This window comes from Papio anubis, chromosome 7, assembly GCF_008728515.1.
Source record: "Papio anubis isolate 15944 chromosome 7, Panubis1.0, whole genome shotgun sequence".
NCBI classification, from domain to species: domain Eukaryota; kingdom Metazoa; phylum Chordata; class Mammalia; order Primates; family Cercopithecidae; genus Papio; species Papio anubis.
The window spans coordinates 157618934-157641791 of record NC_044982.1 but is presented as its reverse complement, the minus strand read 5'-3'; the positions used below and the strand labels follow the sequence as shown (position 1 = coordinate 157641791).

At 39.8% G+C, this 22858-nt stretch overlaps 1 protein-coding gene across 2 annotated transcripts in view; it reads right to left on the bottom strand.

Annotated features, from left to right (window-relative positions):
* The window catches only part of OCA2 (OCA2 melanosomal transmembrane protein), a 346597-nt gene that overhangs the window by 158474 nt on the left and 165265 nt on the right, over window positions 1–22858 (bottom strand). The window contains exons 18-19 of one of the 2 annotated variants that reach the window (XM_017960451.3): window positions 6123–6250; window positions 1920–2462 (exon numbers count right to left, since the gene is read on the bottom strand). In XM_017960451.3, coding sequence (XP_017815940.2) covers window positions 2460–2462; window positions 6123–6250 — 131 coding nt within the window. In that variant the 3' untranslated portion in view covers window positions 1920–2459. Of the gene's footprint in view, window positions 1–1919; window positions 2463–6122; window positions 6251–22858 lie in introns of those variants that run through there. The other variant, XM_003900679.3, reaches the window with a different exon arrangement.

Sequence of the window (22858 nt, the reverse complement as noted above, 5' to 3'; positions counted from 1 at the left end):
GCTGTGAACCTAAAACTATTCTTAAAAACTTAGGACTTAAATAGAGCAATCAGCTGGGAATTAGTGAAGCCTGAAGGTTGTATGTGAAAATCAGCAAAGACAGATGCCTTAACAGAGAGACCAGGGAAAGAGACAGTTAAAGATAAGGAAAAAAAAAATAGAAAAATGTCAGATATAAATACTACCTTCTTATCATTTACATAAACTGTAAATGGAATAAACATACCAATTAAAGGGCAGATATGGGCTAAGTGGATTTTTTAAATGTGAATCGACTGTATGCTGTCTACAAGAGCTTACTGCTGTCACATTAGATTGAAAGACCCAGATAGGTTGAAAGAAAAAAGATGGACAAAGACCACACAAATGGTAACAACAACAACAAAAGAGCTGGAGTAACTATGCTAACATCAGACAAAACTGACCTTAAGACAAAAATTGTTTTTAGGGTCAAAGAAGGACATTTTATAATTATTTCATATAAATGAAATCAATAACAAATTCAGGGAGATAAATCAGCATCTATAGTTGCTAAAATACATTATCTAAACTTTCTAATTTTTTTACAAAAATTACAAGATATGCAAAAAATAAAGGAAAGTGTGACCCCTGCTCTGGGGTAAAAACTGCCAATTGTCACTATCTGTGAGGGGAGCCTGGATGCTGAAGTTAGGGAAGACTTCAGAGCAGAATTTTAAATATGTTCAGAGAATTAAAGAATCATGCTTTAAAAAATGAAAAATGATGACAATGATGCATTAAGTAGGGAATATCATAGGAGATAAAAATTATTTTTAAGACAACAGAATGGAAATTCTGGAATTGAATAATACAAGTGAAATGAAAAATTTATTAGAGGGACTCAATAGAATATGTGAGATGACATAAAAATTACACATCAAAAATTAAAATAGATCAATAGAAATTATTCAATCTGAAGAACATACAAGAAAAAAGAAAGAAGAAAAATGAATAAAGTATCAAAACCTATGGGACACAATCAAGCAAACCAACATGTCTGTAATAGGAATCCCAGAAAAGAAAGATAATAATTTTTTTTTTTAAAAGAGAGAATAATATATGTGAAAAATAGTAACCAAAAACTATCCAAACACCCAAAATTAATTTCAAAATTAATCTAAAGATCTTAAAAGCTAAAAATTTCAAAAAACACATAAATAGGATAAACACAAAAAGATCCACACCTAGATGCATCATAGTCACACTACTGAAAGATGAAGTAAAGCCTCAAAAGCAACAACAGAAAAATGACTTAATGTGCACCGGAGGAAAGCAATGATTAACAGCTAATTTCTCATAAGAAGCAATGGAGACCCAAAGTCAGAATGACAGATTTGGACTGGTGAAAGAAAAAAAAAACTAACAAGTATTCTTATATAAGTGAAAAAAAACTATACTTTAAAAAGACAAAATAAAGGCATTCACATATAAACAAAGAGAGAATTTGTTTCCAACAGATTTGCTTTACAAGATATACTAAAGGAAATTCTTCAGGCTGACATCGTGTGGCAACTTAAATCCATACAAAGAAGTAAAGAATTGTAGGAAAGATACATACAAACACACACACACACACACACACACACACACACAAACCTGACCCTCAAACAATGTGGGTTTTAGGGGCACCAGCCCCCTACAAAGTTGAAAATCTGTGTATAGATTTTGACTCCCCCAAATCTTAACTACTAATAGCCTACTATTGACTGGGAGTCTTGCCAATAACATAAACAGTCAATTAACACAGATTTCATTTTCTTTTGTTTTGTTTTGAGACACAGTCTTGCTCTGTCATCCAGGCTGGTGTGCAGTGGCACAATCACAACTCGCTGCAGTCTCAACCTCCCAGGTTCAAGTGCTCCTCCCACACCAGCCTCCCGAGTAGCTGGGACTACAGGCCTGCACCACCGTGCCAGCTAATTTTTTAATATTTTTATAGAGACAAAGTCTCACTATGTTACCCAGGCTGGTCTCAAACTCCTGGAACATGTATTTTGTAAGCTATATGTCTTACACACTGTATTCTTACAATAAAGTAAGCTACAGAAAAGAAAATGTTATTAAGACAATCATAAGAAAGAAAAAATACATTTACAGTACTGTATTTATCGATACCATAAGTTTACATCATCTGTTTACAAGGTGAATCATCTGTCAGAAATAGTAGGCAAGTGCAGCTGCAGACCACAATCTATGGGACATATCAAGCAATTCAACTTTCTCCTGTAATGTTACGACTTTTCTCTGCTTCTCCAGCATCACTAGTGGCACTTGCTATGGGTCCCACGTGTCATTCAAGGTTTACAGCATTGCACCAAACACAAGAAACACATGGGAATTGAGAGACCACGTTTTACTGCAATAGGCAATTTACTGAAGGGATGAACCACTCAGGAGGAGATGATCAGCATCACGTGGCATCTTAAGTAGATCCTCGCTCACTGCAAGAGCAACAGGAGGTGGCTGTGAAATTATTACAGTAGCACAGTATGTACCACAGTTAACTTTACACGGTTATGATTGAATGCTGCATCTTTACATGTGTTTACATTTCCCTTGACTGTGAATGGTACCATGTACTATCTGTGTGTGTGTAAGCTTTGATCAATTTCAACGTTGTATAATAGATCTGTGCATATTTTATAGAAGTAAATAAGATAGACCAGTATCTACAAAAATTTTATGCATTCATGACTTGCCTTTTGTGGATTTTTGTCTGGGGTGTGTGTGTGTGTATATGTGTGTTTCTGTGTCTCTCCCATGTGCTTATTTTCACCACTGGCCACTCACAACCCACCATCATTTTTTTAATAACTGGTTCAAAGGACAATTGTTTTTAACTTCTAAGTTCAGGGGAACATGTGCAGGTTTGTTATACAGGTAGACTCATGCCACAGGAGTTTGTTGTACAGATTATTTTGTCACCCAGGTATTGTGCCCATTACTTATTTTTCCCGAACCTCTCCCTCCTCCCACCTTCATCCTCCGGTAGGCCCCAGTGTCTGTTGTTCCCCTCTTTGGGTCCGTGTGTTCTCATCATTCAGCTCCCACTTATAAGTGAAAACATGTGGTATTTGGTTTTCTGTTCCTGTGTTAGTTTGCTAAAGATAAAGGCCTCTGGCTCCATCCATGTTTCTGCAAAAGATATTATCTCATTCTTTTTAACGGCTGCAGAGCGTTCCATGGTGCATATGTACCACTTTTCTTTATCCAGTCTACCATTGATGGACATTTAGATCAATTCCATGTCTTTGCTATTGTGAATAGTGCTGCAATTAACACACATGTGCATACGTCTTTACAGCACAAGACTTTATATTCCTTTTGGTATATACCCAGTAATGGAATTTCCTGAGTCAAATGGCAATTCAGTTTTTAGCTCTTTAAGGAATCACCACACTGCTTTCCACAATGGTTGAACTAATTTACACTCCCGCCAGCTGTGTATAAGTGATCCCTTTTCTCTGCAACTTCATTAGCATGGGTTATTTGTTGAGTCTTTAATAATAGCTATATGACTGGTGTGAGACAGTATAGCATTGTAGTTGTGATTCACATTTCTCTAATGGTTGGTGATACTGAGCTTTTATCATATGCTTATTGGCTGCATGTATGTCTTCTTTTGAAAGTGTCTATTCATGTCCTTTGCTCACTTTTTAATGCAGCTGTTGGTTTTTTTTTTTTTTTTCTTGTAAATTTGCGTAAGTTCCTTATAGACACTGGTTCCTATTAGACCTTTGTCAGAGATGCAGAGTTCGCAAAAATTTTTTCCCATTCTGTACGTTGTCTGTTTACTCTGTTGATAGCTCCTTTTGCTGTGCAGAAGCTCTTTAGTTTAATAGATCCCATTTGTCAATTTTTGCTTTTGTTACAATTGCTTTTGGCACCTTCGTCATGAAATTTTTGCCCGTGCCTATGTACAGAATGGTACTGCCTAGATTGTCTTCCAGGATTTTACAGTTTGGGGTTTAGGTTTAAGTCTTTAATCCATCTGGAGTTGATTTTTGTATATGGTGTAAGGAAGGGATCTGATTTCAGTCTTCTGCATGTGGGTAGCCAGTTCTCCCAGCACCATTGATTGAGTAGAGAGTGCCTTCCCCACTGCTTGTTTTGGTCAGTTTCGTCAAAGATCAGATGGTCACAGGTGTACAGCCTTATTTCTGGGCTTTCTGTTCTGTTTCATTGGTCTATGTGACATACCTAACTTTGACTTAATTTTTTTCAATATTTCTAAGCTATGCAGTTCATCTGTGAGTTTTTTCAAATTGTCACATATCTCCAAAAAAATTTCCCATTTATTTAAAAAGATCTCCATATAAGTGGACCCAATGCAATTCAAATCCATGTTTTTCAAGAGTCAACTGTATGTCTTTTTTATCATTTTCCTTTTTTCTCTTTAACACAAAATACATTGCATAAAATAATTGAAATGATAAAACGATTATATACGTTAGGCATATGAAGTAGAAGTATAACATATGTGACCATCAAAGCACAAACAAGGGAGGACGAATGGAGCTATACTGGAACACAATGTCTGTATTTTCCACGAAATAAGTTAGTATTAATCCAGTACAGATCGTATTAAACTAAGATGTACAGTTTAACCCTTGGAGCAATCAATAATAAAATAACTCAAAAACACAGTTTTAAAAAAAGAAACAAAGAATTAAAATGTATACAAGAAAATATAATTTAACACAGTAAGAAAGCAGTAAAAGATAAAGAGAGGAAAAAAGATACGAGATATAGTGAAAATAGCAAAGTAGCAGACACAAAGCCAAGCGTATGAATAACTGTATTAAATGTGAGTGGACTGAACATTTCAGTTAAAATGTAGAAATTGTCAGGCTAGATTTTATCATTTTTAAAATGATAACTCATGCAAACAGTAAATAAAAGTGGGCCAAAGTGGCTATACCAGTATCAGGCAAATAGACCCTAAGACAAAAATATTACCAGAGAAAAAGAGACATTTAGTAATGATAAAGTTCTATTCATCTGGATGATGTAATAATTATAAAAGTATATACACTTAACAACCAATCCTCAAGATACATGAAGCAAAAGCTGACACACTTGAAAGAAAAAATACCCAGTCCAACAAAACCGCTGAAGTCTGCAACACCCTTCTCTCAATCACTGAAAGAAGAGTTTCACAGAATATCAGAGGGAACGTGCAAGAGAAAAACAGAACTGTTAACAAGCAGGACAAATCTGACACTCACAGAATGCTCCACATAACAGCAGCAGAATACACATCACAAGTAGAATATTCTCCAAGACAGATCAAATGCTAGACCATAAAACAAGTCTTAAAAAAATTAAAAGGACTGCAATTGTGCAACATATGTCCTGTGACCACAAGTGAATTAAATAAGTCAAAAACATACAGAAACACGGGCAATCCACCAATATTTGGAACCTTCGAAACATACTTTGAAATAACCCATAAGTCAAAAAAAGAAATTATATGGAAAATTAGAAAATATTTCTAGCTTAATGAAAATGAAAGCACATTACATGTTACACTGAAGAAATGCAGAGAAGTGGTGCTGGGGGAACAGTTTGAGGAGTACTATCTTTCTGTGTTACTAAATCTTTCTGTTTGAGGAGGACACGAGTTTGTAAATGAAGTCTCAAGATTTAAAAGTATTGTGAGTAATTTTGTAACAACAATTGTAACGGAAACCATACATATTACTGATGTAGTCTTTTCCGTGATAACAGAAATTGTACTTAAATATTACACAAAATGAAACAGATCCAGGTCACACTACCTTGTAAACTTGCTGTTATAAGTAATTTAGCTCCAGACTCAACTTACAGCAAATTATATTTTATAGAAAATGAAATTAGAATGAGTTTACAAATCACAAACATAATTCATGAAAAAAAAAAAATAAGCAGTGCTATCAGAAATCTCTTAGTGGCTAAGGTAAAGCTGGTTAACTTAAAATAGTCCAATTACAACCTCCACTGTTTTCCACTTAGAGAATATGAGGAAAGATTTATAGATGTAGCCTTTCTTCATTCACCAAACAAAATATGAAATACGAAATCAGGTAAAATGCCATATGGCAAAAGTTCTAAAATCTTACCTCCATCAGAACAAAGAGCGCTGCAAAAAACAGAAGCGTTGCCCATTCCACTCTGTGTAGAATTATCTCAAAATCATGAATATCAGCTAAAATTAGCAACCAGATGGCACCCAGGATAGCGATCCATCCTGCAAATAAGTAAATAGACATGGAGATATAGTTCCACTGTTAACATACCAATTCTTTTTTTAATCTTCTGGTTGCCTTTTTCTTTATCGAGAATAATTGTCACACTACAAACTGCATACATTTAAAATGCATATAATTTCTATTTGGATATATGTATACTCATGAAACCAACACTGTAATCAAGATAATGAACACGGCCATTGACCCTAGGAGTTTATTCATGCCTATGCTCTTGTACCTCCTCTAGCTCCTCTTGTCAACCCCCACACTCCCAGTAAGCCTTCTTCTCTTTTCTTTCACTATAGATTGGTTTACATTTTCTATAAATGCAGGTTTTCTGTAAATTACACCATTGTTTTTTGTTGTTGTTGTTTTGGGGGTTTTCTTGAGACACATAGTTTTGCTCTGTCACCCAGGTTGGGCTGCAGTTCGACTCACTGCAACCTCCACCTCCCGGGCCCAAGCGGGGGAGCCTCAGCCTTCCAAGTAGCTGGGATTACAGGTGCATGCCATCACACCAGTTAATTTTTTGCATTTTTAGTAGAGACAAGGTTTCGCTATGTTGGCCAGGCTGGTATCAAACTCCTGGCCTCAAGTAATGCGCCTACCTCCACCTCCCAAAGTGCTTGGATTACAGGCACACGCCACCACGCCCAGCCAGTTGTATTTTTTTGTCTATTTCTCAATAGACAGATCATCCAGACAAAAACAATCAATATTCAGCATAATCATGTTAAGATCCTTCACTGTTGGCCAGGCGTGGTGGCTCACGCCTGTAATCCCATCACTTTGGCAGGCCCACGTGAGCAGATCACCTGAGATTGGGAGTTCGAGACCATCCTGACCAACATGGAGAAACCCTGTCTCTACTAAAAACACAAAATTAGCCAGGTGTGATGGCGCATGCCTGTAATCCCAGTTGCTTGAGAGGCTGAGGTAGGAGAATTGCTTGAACATGGGAGGCAAAGGTTGCGGTGAGCTGAGATCGCGCCATTGCACTCCAGCCTGGGCAACAAGAGTGAAACTCCGTCTCAAAAAAAAAAAAAAGATCCTTCACTGTTGGTGTCTGAGTCAGTAGTTCATCCTTTTTTAATGTGCAGTAGTATGCTAGTGTGTGGATATATTACCATGTACATACCATTCACCTATTGATGGACATGTGGATTGTTTCCAGTGTCGGCTATTTCAAATAAATGTGCTGTGAACATTCATATGCAAGTCTTTGTATGTACCTATGCTTTCAGTTCCCTTGGCTAATACCTAAGGGAATGAGATGGTTGGATATATGATAGGTTAATACTATGCAATGTTATATGAAACATTTATGCTTCAGGAAACTGCAAAACTATTTTCCAAAATAATTTCATCATTTTACAATCCCACCAGCAGTGTGTGAGAATTCCAGTTCTTACATCTTCACCAAAACTTGATCAGCCTTTCTGATTTTAGACATTATAATGGATGTGTAGTGGGATCTTACTGTGGTTTCCAGTTGCATTTCTCTCATGATTAATGACATTGAGCATCCTTTTTCTTCTATTTTTATTTTTATTTTTTTGAGACAGAATCTCACTCTGTGGCCCAGGCTGGAGCACAGTGCTGCAATCTCGGCTCACTGCAACCTCCGTCTACCAGGTTCAAGCGATGCTCCTGCCTCGGCCTCCCAAGTAGCTGGGATTACAAGTGTGCACCACCCTGCTCAGCTAATTTTTGTATTTTCAGTAGAGATGGGGTTTTACCATGTTGGCCACGCTGGTCATGAACTCCTGCCCTCAAGTGATCCACCCACCTTGGCCTCCCAAAGTACTGGAATTATAGGCATAAGCTACCATGCCTAGCTGACATTCAGCATCTTTTACTTATTTGCCATGCATATATCTTCTTTCATAAAGTTTTTGTTTAAATGCTCTGGTTATTTTTTTCCTTACTAGTTAGAGCAAATGAAACCCAACATAAGTAGAAGAAAAGAAACAATAAAGACTGGAGCAGAAATCAATGAAATAGAAAATGGAAAAAAATGTTAGAGAAAAGCAAAGATACCAAAACCTGGTTCTTTCAAAAGCTCAGTAAGATCAGTCAACATTTAGCCTATCTGAATAGAACAAGTGAGAAAACAAAATTGCCAATATCAAGAATAAGATCGGTGGCATGACTATAGATTCTATAGATATAAAAATGTGGACTTGTTTTCAATAGCTGCCATAACAAATGATCATAAACATAGTGGCTTGACATTCCCTTTGAAAACTGGCACAAGACAGGGATGCCCTCTCTCACCACTCCTATTCAACATAGTGTTGGAAGTTCTGGCCAGGGCAATCATGCAGGAGAAAGAAATAAAGGGTACTCAATTAGGAAAAGGGAAGTCAAATTGTCCCTGTTTGCAGATGACATGACTGTAGATTTAGAAAACCCCATCGTCTCAGCCCAAAATCTCCTTAAGCTGATAAGCAACTTCCTCAAAGTTTCAGGATACAAAGTCAATGTGCAAAAATCACAAGCATTCTTATACACCAATAACAGACAAACAGAGAGCCAAATCACGAGTGAACTCCCATTCACAATTGCTTCAAAGAAAATAAAATACCTAGGAATCCAACTTACAAGGGATGTGAAGGACCTCTTCAAGGAGAATTACAAACCACTGCTGAACGAAATAAAAGAGGACACAAACAAATGGAAGAACATTCTATGCTCATGGATAGGAAGAATCAATATCATGAAAATGGCCATACTGCCCAAGGTAATTTATAGATTCAATGCCATCCCCATCAAGCTACCAAAGACTTTCTTCACAGAATTGGAAAAAACTACTTTAAAGTTTATATGGAACCAAAAAAGAACCTGCATTGTCAAGACAATCCTAAGCCAAAAGAACAAAGCTGAAGGCATCACGCTACCTGACTTCAAACTACACCACAAGGCTACAGAAACCAAAACAGCATGGTACTGGTACCAAAACAGAGATATAGACCAATGGAACAGAACAGAGCCCTCAGAAATAATACCACACATCTACAGCCATCTGATCTTTGACAAACCTGACTTTGACGAATTGGGGAAAGGAATCCCTATTTAATAAATGGTGCCGGGAAAACCGGCTAGCCATATGTAGAAAGCTGAACTGGATCCCTTCCTTATACCTTTTACAAAAATTAATTCAAGATGGATTAAAGACTTAAATGCCAGACCTAAAACTATAAAAACCCTAGAAGAAAACCTAGGCAATACCATTCAGGACACAGGCATGAGCAAGGACTTCATGTGTAAAACACCAAAAGCAACGGCAACAAAAGCCAAAATTGACAAATGGGATCTAATTAAACTAAAGAGCTTCTGCACAGCAAAAGAACTACCTTCAGAGTGAACAGGCAACCTACAGAATGGGAGAAAATTTTTGCAATCTACCCATCTGACAAAGGGCTAATATCTAAAATCTACAAAGAACTTAAACAAATTTACAAGAAAAAAATCAAACAACCCCATCAAAAAGTGGGCAAAGGATATGAACAGACATTGCTCAAAAGAAGACACTTATGCAGCCAACAGACACATGAAAAAATGCTCATCATCACTGGTCATCAGAGAAATGCAAATCCAAACCACAATGAGATACCATTTCACACCAGTTAGAGTGGCGATCATTAAAAAGTCAGGAAACAACAGATGCTGGAGAGGATATGGAGAAATAAGAATGCTTTTACAATGTTGGTGGGAGTGTAAATTAGTTCAACCATTGTGGAAGACAGTGTGGCGACTCCTCAAGGATCTAGAACCAGAAATGCCATTTGACCCAGCCATCCCATTACTGGTATATACCCAAAGGATTATAAACCATGCTTCTATAAAGACACATGCACACGTATGTTTATTGCAGCACTATTCACAATAGCAAAGACTTGGAATCAACCCAAATGTCCATCAACGATAGACTGGATTCTGGATTAAGAAAATGTGGCACATATACACCATGGAATACTACGCAGCCATAAAAATGGATGAGTTCATGTCCTTTGCAGGGACATGGATGAAGCTGGAAACCATCATTCTGAGCAAACTATCGCCAAGAACAGAAAACCGAACACCGCATGTTCTCACTCACAGGTGGGAATTGAACAATAAGAACACTTGGACACAGGGTGGGGAACACCACACACCCGGGGTGGGGGACAGGGAAGAGATAGCATTAGGAGATATAACTAATGTAAATGACGAGTTAATGGGTGCAGCACACCAACATGACACATGTATACACAAGTAACAAACCTGCATGTTGTGCACATGTACCCTAAAACTTAAAGTACAATAAAAAATAAAAAATAAATAGACATAGTGGCTTGAAATAACACCTATTTATTATATCATGGTTTTCATAGGTCAGAGGATGCTGGTTTACAGCCGAATGTCTGCTTAGAGTCTCATGAAGTCACAGCCACAGAGTGCTGGCAGGGCTGCGTTCCTGCTGGAGGCTCTGAGGATGTGTTTCTCTGCTCATTCAGGTGTTGACATAATCCAGTTCCCTGCAGCTGTAAGACTAAGGCCCCTGTTTCCTTCCTGGCTGTCACCCAAAAGCTGTGCTGAGCTTCCAGAGGCACCCACATTCCCAGCCTCATGCCTCCATTCCTCCATCTTCAAAGCCAGCAATGTCCCTCGCACACTTCAAATCTCCCGCCTCTTCGCCTGTCACAGTTCTCTAACTGGCTCTTCTGTCTTCCACTTTATTTTTAAGGGCCCTTGTGATTACATTGGATCTCCCTGGATAATCCAGAAAAATCTCCCTTTATGAAGGTTTATAACCTAAATCCACCTGCAAAGTTCCTTGGCTATGTAATATAACATATATGGCCATTAACATCAGGAACTAGAGGGTGGACTCCTTTGAGGCAAAGAGGTACGTAGGAATTAATTTGGGAAAAATTAACATTTTAACAATATAGGAGCTTCTGATCTATAAACACAGTATATAGCTCCAATTATTTATGTGTTCTTTCATTTTTCCTAAGAATGTTTTGTATAAATCCCAGCACTCCTTTGTGTAGAAATTAGCAAACTGATTCTAAAAATCACATAAGAATGCAAAGGACTAGAATAACCAATACAACTTGTGTAAAAGAAGAACAAAGTTTGAGAATATACATTATCTGACTTCAAGATTTATTACACAGCAACAGCAATAAAAACAGTGTGATATTGCATCAAAATAAATTGATCAATGGAGAATCCAAAAATATACCCATATATTTATGGTGAATTGATTTTTTTGCAAAGATTCAATGGTGGTTTAATACAGAAGGACAAGTCTTTTCCACATACGGTGCTGGAACAGTTGGATATTCACATGCAAAATAACTTTTACTTTGATCTGTTCACTAATCATACACAAAATTATTTAATACAAACGGATTATAGGCCTAAATGTAAAACATAACTATAAAACTTCTGGAAGAAAATACAAGAAGAAATCTCTGACCCTGAGTTGAAGGTTTTCTTAGATATAACACTAAAAACGTAATATATGAAAAGAAAAAAATCATATTAATTGGACTTTATCAAAATCACGAATTCTTGTTTTTCAAAGGGCGCTGTCAAGTAAAAGTAGAAAAAAGCCACAAACTGGGAGAAAATATTTCCAAATCATCTATCTGATAAAAGACTAATATCTAGAATATATATATACTTTTTAATTCTCAAAATTCAACAAGTAAACAAACAACCCAATTAAAATGGGAAATATTTTAAACAAGATATAACACTGGCAAATGAGTACATGAAAAGATGGTCAAATATCACTAGCCATTAGGGAAACGTGGAGTAAAACCACAATGACATTTCACTATCTACCTTCGAATGTGTAAAATCGAAAACACTGACTAAACTGAATGTTGACAAGGAGATGAAGGAACAGGAACTTTCAAGCACTGCTGGTGGGAAAATTGTTTAACCATTCCGGAAAACAGCGTGGCAGTTTTTAAAAACGTGATCCACACACCTACCAATATGAACCCACCATTCCACTTTGAAGTATTTACCCGAGAGAAATTAAAGCACAAGGTAACACAAAGAATTGAACACAATGTTTACTGCAGTCTTAGTCTTGATGGTCAAAAACTGGAAACAATTCAAATATCCATCAACAGGTGAATGTACGTCCAAAAAAATGGTGTCATATTCAAACCATGGAATACTACTCAGTAATAACAGGAATGAATTATTGATGTATGCTACCACATGGATGAATCTCATAATAATTATGCTGAATGAAAGAAGCCAGAACAAATATATATATATATATCATTTTTAATATAAAGTTCTAGAAAATGTAAATAGCAGGGTTTGACAAGCTATAGTCCATGGGTCAAATCTGACCCCCTGCTTGTTTCTATAAATATAATTTTATTGAAACACATCCACAGCCATCCATTTACATATTTCTATGACTGCTTTACCACAACCCAGTCATTTAGTATTTGTGAGAGAGAATGTAGGCTAAAAAGCCTCAAGTGTTTTCTATCTATTCTTTTGTGGAAAAGCTTGCCAACTCTTAATCTACAGTGACAGAAAACAGGTCAGAGACTGCCTGAGGAGCGAGGTGCTGGGAGGTCAGGAGCAAGCGAGTATCAAGAGGCTCAAGGAGCTCTTCAGTGTGGTGACTGAGCCAGGCTCTTCATCAGGACGGGGTCTGACACTTCGTCTCTAAACACTCTGATTCCAACTCTAAGGTTCACTGGATTTTCTTGGAATATTTTTGCTGTCTCCAGTAAACACTGTATGCAAGATGTGCTTAGGACACTAAAGGTTCAAAGAACTGGGGCATCACCAAATTAGCCAAACAGGTTGCACAAACTGATGTATGCCTGCTCGCAACTAAATATGGATCTGATTGATAGTTATGTGTGTGACTTTCATTATAAGTATTACAGAGCTAGCCATCTCCCACTTTCAAGAGTTAGACACTAAAGTTAGGGTCCACCAAAAAGATAAAGGAGTTCTCCAAGACCAGAGTGGATCAGGCTAGTTTACAACTAGGAGAAGCAGAATACTATTCAGTTAAAAAAAAAAAAAAAAAAGTACTAAGATCTCAATTGTTTACGTGTTTGAGCGGAGGGGGGAAATCTCTTAAATAAGAATTACTTGGATGAATAAAGTATCCTGTTAAACAATTCTTGACAATTCTATACCTTGCATTTTATTTTATGTATTTATTTATTTATTTTTAATTTTAATTTTTTTGAGATGGAGTTTTGCTCGTCACCCAGGCTAGAGTGCAGTGGCACAATCTCGGCTCCCTGCAACCTCTGCCTCCGGGTTCAAGTGATTCTCCTGCCTCAGTCTCCTGAGTAGCTGGGATTACAGGTACTCACCACCACACCCAGCTAATTTTTTGTATTTTTAGTAGAGACAGGGTTTCATCATGTTGGCCAGGCTGGTCTTGAACTCCTGACCTCAGGTGATCCACCTGCCTCGGCCTCCCAAAGTGCTGGGATTACAGGCATAAGCCACCATGCCCGGCCTGTACCTTGCATTTAAAAAAAAAAAATTATCTGTTCTGATTGTTTCAAATTATTTCTACTACTCTTACTCTACCTTCAAGGGCTTAAATATAGAAAACAATGACAGTTATTGAATATGATGTATAGAATTTGAAGACGTATCCAAACTACCCTTTTCTCTCCTACAGTTCCTCCTGCTTTCCAAAGTATACCCACTTCTCTACTTTTGCAAGACCGTTGTCTCACAATATCAGGACACACTCCTGATCATCTGGTCCTCACTGGTTGTCCCCTAAATCCAAATTGTTCTATATGCCGCTTTTGGAAACCTGCTCTGTACCTGATTCTAAGCTTAAGGGATACAGATGGGAATGTAAGCAAGGCACCACTTCAAAGGCCTCACCGTCCAGTGGAGAACACATGTATGTAAATAAAGTTATACTTAATGCAATACTGTAGGTAGATGTAAACCACTGGAGAGCACCCAGAAAAAATAACAATATATGGGGACTGAGAGAAGGTTCCACAAAGGAGGCGAACCCTGCTCCCTGGTTCAGGTAGAGAAGAGCAGCATTATTCGCAAACTATTGTGAAAGTCTGTTCTAACCTGGCTGGAGGGTAGCTGAGGCACTGAAGCAAAGTATTCACCTGTTTCACCTAAGGCAGAAGAACCCAGGTCAGGAAAATGGCAGGCATTGTTCAAAAGCACTGCAAGCCAAACCACAGGTGCCTGGGGAAAGACAAGCATATAACAGGCTACCGAGGAACAGGAGCAAAACCTGGGGAGAGTTTCTTTGTGAAACTGGGATATTCAAAAGCAAACATGGGGCACAGCGGGGCGGGGTGGGGGGCAGGGGGGGCAGGCAGAGATACAGAAAGCCACATGCATATCTAGGGAAAGGCCTACGCTCAGAAAAGACTGGAGAATACCCAAAACTTTCAGCTTCGCAGTGCAAGCCTGGCTAAGTTTTGAAGGAGGGTTCTAGCACAGAGCCAATCTGTAAAACAGGAAGAGGTATTTTTGTGGTGGTGGTTTGTTTGCTTTTAGCTCCTGGAATTCAAATCAATCTCTGTCAAAACACCAGCCGAACACACTAAGCAATCACTAAGGAACAGAGATTCCAGTGACCACACATGACAAGGAATACAGTCTTTCAAAAATAGTTTGGAAATGTCACAAAACAAACAAGACTACTACAGCCTTCAATTATAAAAAAGAATTATAACAACCCTGGGGAAGGTAGTGAAACTGATTTCTAGATTTACCACAATATAATATTCAAATGTTCAGTGTTCAACCTAAAATAAATCACAAGGCATAGGAAAAAAAAAAAAAAAAGCTAATGGAATAGAATATGGAGCCCAGAAATAAACACACATGCTGATGGTCAAATGATCTTTGGCGAGAATGCCAGGACTACTCAATCACAGTCTCTTTAACAAACGGTGTTAAGGAAACTGGTATCTGCATGCAAAAGAATAAAGTTGGACCCTTATCTTACAACATATACAAAAATTAATTCAAACTAGATTAGAGACCTAAAGATAAAGTCTAAAACTATAAAACTCCTAAAAGAAAACACGGAGGAAAATATTCAGTCTATTGGACTTGGCGATGATTTCTAGGCTACAACAGCAAAAGTGACAAAAGCAGAAATAAACGAATGTGATTCCATTAAACAGACAGAAGGTAGATTAAGAGATTACCAGGGGTGGGCGGGGTGGGGGGTGAAATGGAGAGTTATTGCTTAATGATTATAGGGTTTCCGCTTGGGGTTAATGAAATGTTTTGGAGATAATGGTGATGGTGACTGTCACACCCGTCCGTGTGAAGAGACCACCAAACAGGCTTTGTGTGAGCAATAAAGCTTTTTAATCACCTGGGTGTAGGTGGGCTGAGTCCGAAAAGAGTCAGCGAAGGGAGTTAGGGATGGGGCAGTTTTATAGGACTGGGGTAAGCAGCAGAAAGTTACAGTTAAAGGGGGTTTTCTCTTGTGGGCAGGGGCGGGGTCACCAGGTGCACGGGGGACAGATCACAGGACTCATTGTCCAGATGAAGAACGTCACGAGGTCCATCGATCCATCAGCTGGGACGGGCAGGAGCAAGTCATCATGGAACGTCATAAGGCTGGTCAATCAGTTAAGACAGGGGCTGTGGCTGTTTCACTTCTTTTGTACTTTTCGGTTGCCTCAGGCCCTCTGGACGTATACGTGCGGCCTTGGGCTCAGAGGTCTCACAGTGATGTAATTAAGGCCACTGAGTAATACAATTAAAAATGGTTAAAATGACAAATTTTATGTGATATATACACACCACATATGTATCTTATATGTATAAAACATATATGTATATATCACATGTGGATACATACATATCTATATACATACACATATCACATACTTTATATGCATACACAATTTTATGTGATTATACATGTATCGCACAAGCCTTGCCATTTTAACTGTGTATTTTTAAGCATTTGACATACTATTTTTCTTACTACAACAGAAAAATTTTAAACAGGGTGATGGGGTTGGGAAGGGCATTGTCATTTAACGTGTGAAAGGCAGGCCATGTTTTTTATCATGCAAAAATGTTGGGACCCCAGTGTTAGGGAGAAGTCCATGAGATTTCTCAGCAAAGAGGCTGCAGTGGCCTAATTTTTCTACTTATGTTAGCTTTGTCTCCTAACCAGAATGTGACTTTTCTTTGAATTCTCCGGGGCACCTACCACACAATACAGAAGACAGACAGACACTTGCTTCTCTGATCATCACATCTGACGGTGACTCCTTCGCCGCTCCTCTAACACAGATCACCACATCTTTTCTTTCAGTTCTCAGTAAGAAATAATTGCTCCAGTTTCACTTGTCCTGGATAAAGCTTTTTGACCCCAGAAACGGCATCCCTTGTTTTCTCTGCCATAGAGCAATAAGAAGCTCTCTCTAAAAGTCAGTAAGAACACAAGTTCTTTTCCATGATTCTGAGATAAATTTCAGTCATGACAAAAAGCCGGAAGGTCCTTTAGGACTCTTTTTGACAGTTCTCCTTTCTCTTATCGATTGTGGAGGCCTGAACTTTCCTCCAGCCAGAACTCATGCCATAGCACTCATCCATCCAACTCCAGAAAAGGCTCCAGAGTCACGGAGATGTGTCTTGTTAGAAAAGTCCCCTGCAATAGCCTACAATTGAATGAAGACCTTGTCCCTGCAAAACCTCAATTTCCCTCTTACTTTTAATCGCACTGCCTGCAGAGCCAGTGGCACTAATCAGCCTTTTCAGGGCACAAGCCCGTCTGCCTGGTATCACCTGGTCCTGCTCTGAGTCCAGGCCGCACGTCTACACAGCCCAGGTCCCTGTGAGCAACGCTCCAGGCTGCTCGGCTCAGCGCCGGCTCCTCAGGGACACCGACAAAGGGTGAGGCAGTGGTTCTTCCACAGTGTACTGGAAGCAAAAGCCACTGACGGGAACATCCCAGTTTCCAGCTTCACATTCGATTACAAATTCTAACAACGTGTCATTCAGACTCTTTTTCTAAAAATTAAAAATGCAGTTGAGTGGAGATGAATACAGATAAAAAGTACCATTTATGTGAGCCGTCTTTATCCCATGGAGCTTCTATCAAACCCTTTCCTCGAGTGCACATTAATCTCTCACCAAGAGCTTTGCCATTTCTCAATGCAAAAAATCTGAGATAAGTGGCTCTCTACTTTCATCTGTGTCTCCAACGGAGTCAAGTTTCCATGCCGAACAAATAGCTAAAGGAGCCTCTTTTCCCTCATTCCTAAAGCCCTGGGCAACATGATTCAAAGGAAAGTAGGAAAGGGCTTCCGCCAGTCCCCCAGCCGCCTCCTACGCACAGGCATTTGCTGGGCATCTCTCAGCACCCCAGTCCAGGGGGAAACTGAGGCTCCCGAAGATGGACTGGTTTTCTGCAGGCTGCACAGCTTGCTGGGGTGAAGCCAGGATTCAATCCCCAGTCTGCAAGAATTTCCTTCCACGCTGCCACGCTGCATTCCTCTGATGTGCTCAGGCTTCTGATGGAATGCTTTTGCTCATTATGAACAGATCTGGTTTAGTTATTTCAAATCTCTTGCCACCGTGTGACTGGATTAATATACTGAGACACATAACTTAATTTTGTTCTATTTGAAACCTTGTCATCTTTTATATAAAAGACATACCGTACATGTTCCTTGCCCTGGACATTGCATAACTGACTTTGAACAAAGGCAATACTGTCCTGATCAATTCAGATGAACTAACCTATGTGCCTTGAGGCACACAGGATGCATCTCCAGAGACTATCTCAACAGTTACTCATCTCATATTCATCCTTCCAAACAGGAAAACCCGCAGATGGACTATGCCTACTGTATACAGTACAAACCACCCTGCCTGCCGCCCTTTCATGAGGTTATTACCTGAGTACTGGCCATCAACTGCCTGAAATAGACCAAGTGAGATCACAAATAATCAAGCACTTTCTGTTGCACAGGTACATTATAGTTGTCCCTGGGGTAGTTCTAGCTGTCTCACTTACCCAAGAATTCAATCTCCAGGGTGCAAACCCAGTGCTTCCTTGTGGGGAGCCCCCACTCCACAGCTGGGTGGGTGAGTAGTACAGGGCACATGGGATGAGCCAGTTTAGAAAGTCAGAAGGAGCTGAGTGACCAGGGGGTTAAGGTCTATTATGGCACCATGCATCAGGCAGTTGCTATGGGAGCAGAAGGAAGGAGCACCTAACTACTTACTCAGTTATCATATAGACTGCACAGGCTTTCTCTCAAGAGAAAACTCCCATTCTTTCTAGTTTCCCTTTAAAATCCAGCAAAAGTAAGACCATTTTTTATAATCTTTGTGTCTTCCTGCACTGCTTAGCCATCAGCCTGAGCTGTTTGTTCATATCTCATGCAATCATGCACCAGGCACTGCTCTTCAGGCCTCTGCGTGTATTACCTGATTCAATCCTCACAGCAATTGTAAAGCCTCGCTCCAACACTCAGTTGCTTTTATGGGCACCTGCTGTGTGCTGCAGGACACAGGCTTAGAATTAGGAAGACTGAGCTCCAGATCTGCTGTCTCCCTCCTAGACCCAGAAAGTGGCTGTGACTGCCCCAGATACCGGCTGTAGCTGCAACACCAAAGCTCAGAGTGAAGCTAATGGCTTCCATTCAACACCCGGAAGCTTCTGCATGGTTTCCAATCTGGCTAGGAAATGCCACAACTACATCAAGTGAATCATTTAAAAAGAGTTGAGGTTGGAAAGAATACAGATGATTCTATTTCTGAGCATTTTGCTTCAAATAAAGATTTCCACCAATGTGGACAGGCCAGTGCAGGGGCATGGGGACGCTGCTGACTTTCCCCTCCCTCTCTCTTCACCGTCCCCACACACTCTCTGCCCCAGAGGCTGACTTGTGCAGACCACATCAAAAGGTTCCATGCCCCAGGATGCCAGTCAGGCTCTGCCCTTGACACCAGAGAGTAAATGTGCCTGCTTCTAAGTTTTTTATAAATGGAATCATATAGCATATCCTCTTTTCTGTCAGATTTTCCTTTTGGTCAACATGTTTGTGAGATTCAGTCACGTAATACATTCATTTTTTATTTCTGTATAGTATTCCACTGTAGGACTGTCCCACCATGTGTCCATTCTCGGGGCTGATATCTGAGTTGTGTCCAGTTTGGGGCTATTGTAAATAGGCTGCTATGAGCATTTTCAGACAGTCTTTCGGTGTGCAAAGGTACATATTTTTGTTGGGCATACCACTATGAACAAAATTACTGAGCAGAAGATATACCTTGTTCTAAACTTTAGTAGATGCTGTCAAATCATTTTCAGAAGTCATTGTACAAATGTACAATCTTATCAGCAATGCACGACACTTCCCACTGCTCTACAACCTTTCAGTACTTAGTACTGTCCGTCTTTTATTCTAACCATTTAGGTGTGGATACAACGGCATCTCGCTGTGGCTAAATTTTGCATTTTACTCATGACTTACAAGGTTGAACACCCTTTCATATGCTTATGAATACTGTCAGTAATTTCAATATCTTCTTCCGTGAAATGTCTAGTTAAGATTCCTGCCCATTTTTCTATTAGAGGGTTCGTCTTTTCTTATTGATCTATAGGTGCTCTTTTTATATTTTAGATATAATTTCGAAATGTGACAATGGATGCTTTTGCACACACTTTTTTTCACTCTGTGGCTTCTTTTTCACTCATTTGGTAGTATCTTATGAGAAACAAGCTCCTCAATTTAAGACAGTCAAAGTTATCAACCTAATCTTTTACCATTAGCACTTTTCATATTCAATTTAAGAAGCTGAGTCACAAATATAAATAATAAAAGGATGGGCCAGCTTACCCTAGTGATTGCACGTTATGCATGAATAGACTGTAAGGTATGTTAGTCGGTTAATGCTGCAATAAAGCTACATAACAACAAAAGGATTTGAGTCACATGGAGATGTTTGATGACATAATATGATGTGATGAAGACACTCAGCAGGATCTCTATTTTGCAGAGGCCACTGAACCTTGCAGAGATCAGGTCCTCCTAAACCAAACGGGCACCCTGGGGAGGGAAGTGCCTGGAGCTGTGCCAGAGGGGGAGGAGGTCCACACCCGCCTCAGCTGATGTGCCACCTAAGATCTGGTGAGGGTCAGGAGGTAGCTGAGCATCCGCCCTGTCTCACCAGGGGGCATTCAAGCCCTTCTGCCCACAACTTGCAGAGGCAGGACTCCAGGTCCATCGCTTGCTAGACCAAGTGGGCTGATGCCAGCTTTTCATCAGTAAAAGTGACAAAACTGTCAGTTTTCTACGTTTGTTTTCCATCCCACTTCCAAAAACGGAAGGCAGAAAATTGTGGCGGCCGGGTCAGGGAATGGTGCAGCCCTCAAATATGCCATTAGAAGGCAGTAACTAAAACTGTCAGGACACTCAAGGGTTACTGTGCTCACAGGCTGGTAAGTTTCACCAAATATGAAGACCTCTAATGAGAACGCACAGACACAGACACAGAGGCAGGATCTTTGTCCTTGATAAACACAAGTACCGGTTACCCAGGCTGTCCCCTGAATGCCGGCTCACTCACATTCTAAAGAACTCACATTGTCGGAGAGAGACAGTGGCGGGCTGAGCTCCCGGGATGGCCTGAGAGACACCTGCATCGACGCACATGCCCTGAGCACACTCAGGTCTCTGTGGCCTTGGGAGTGGCGGACTAGACTGAGCTCTGCCCCGGGGACTGCACAGGCTCATGGAGAAGACGGTTCACATACAACTGCTGCGATGGACCTGTGATGGCTACGCTAGCCTCACACACCAGGGTACTATAGGGGCCTCTCAGCTAAATCCATACGCTTGCCGAGGCCATGGCAGAACCAACCAGAGCTTAACTGAACGTTGGTGCTGTTCTGTGGCCTCGAGCATCTTTTGAAACATGCTGAAAATCAAACAGGCTCCAAGGAGCTTCATGTTCCTGATGGTCAAACTCACGTGAACTAAAACGTCTATGACAAACTTATAAAAACGTCAGCAAGAAAGGAAGGCGCCATGACTAATGTTTCCTTGACTTTTTATTTTCACTTTTTTAGGTCTCGATGTCAAATGATTTTCTAACCTCTACTTTTAAAAAATTAACTGAAATGTTGGCAATGTTCATGAGTATTATTCACCACTCACAACAAGACTCTGCTAATATTTGTACTCAACTTCTGGTATCCTCAGGGCCTATTAAATGCAGTGATATTCGAAATATGAATATCATGCTCCCTGGATATCATGAAGGAGTAGAATTAAAATTGTGAGGGCTTAAAACGATGTCACCTCATTGTGGTTAAATTCTGCATTTTACGGATGACTTATGAGGTTGAGCGCCTTTTCATATGCTCATTCATTCATTAAAACGAGTAAATTCTTGCACAAGAATAACTAAGCATAAAGAAATAATGTTAAGTGCAGTTTAAGAATTCTCATTTTGCACTGGTGCATTTGGGCTTTGTTAAAGAATCAGGTTCATTATCACAGAGGCAGGCCCGTGCTGCAGGTGCGTTAGACGTGGTCAGGAATCGTGCCTTATTCACAGGAATCCCCGGTGCCTCTCACAGTGAGGAGTGGGTAAAAACACACTCACAAGTACCGGATCAACAAGTGAATGAACAAGCAGCTAAAGTGTCCACATAAAACAAGGAATGCAGATTCTCAGAATGCCACACACCTTGAGTCTTCTTGCAGAAAGTAACATTTACTCCTCATTGCAGGTTTTCCTGTGGTCCTTGACAACCACCCAGGTCACTGACTGCACAACTGCAGTGAGCTGAATTCCATGTGGATGCAGCCTGGAGAGGTGGGCCAGAGAGCAGCCTGACTCTGAGAAACACGCCCAGCTCTTCTTGGACGTCACACAGCTTTGCCATTGGGAGTGAACCCCCTTTATTCTCAGGCTCCTCAAAATCCAAATAGAATGCATTTTTGACTGATTCATTCCATGCTCACCAACATCCAGGCAGATTTTAGTCACCCCCACTGGTGAGCCCCTATGTAATATTCTAAAGCACCAGATAAAACATCACCTCGTGTAAAACCCTTAACAAATTGTGTAGGAGGTGTTTTGTATGTTGGTTCACTAGTAGCTTGTCAGAGCTTCCCACACCTGTCACTCTTCTCCCTACTGGACCCCCAAGAAGGTTTCCCAGCCCTGTAGTTAGGTGAAGCCACAAGACCAACCTGGCCACTAGCAATGGAACACCTAATTTCCACAAATGAACGTCATAAACATCACCGAAAAACTGCTTTTTATTATAAAAAGTTTGAGAAGTGAATGGCCACAGCACTATTCTCTTATAAGTTATTTCAATTCTTCTTCTGATTATTAATGTTGAGGAATTTAAATACGACCACAGTGTAGCTTCAGACAAGCAAGTGAAAATGTCGACACAACCTAACTCTTCTCAGCATTGTGACTGCAAAGTTAGGGATATCCTGAGCCCTGAAAAGAAGAATCTCTTGGTCCCAATATTTCTAATAATTCTGTAGCTGTGATTTCTCCAGATTTGGTTTTCTATAGCGAATATGAAGATTGTCCTTCTTATTCATGCTAAGGGG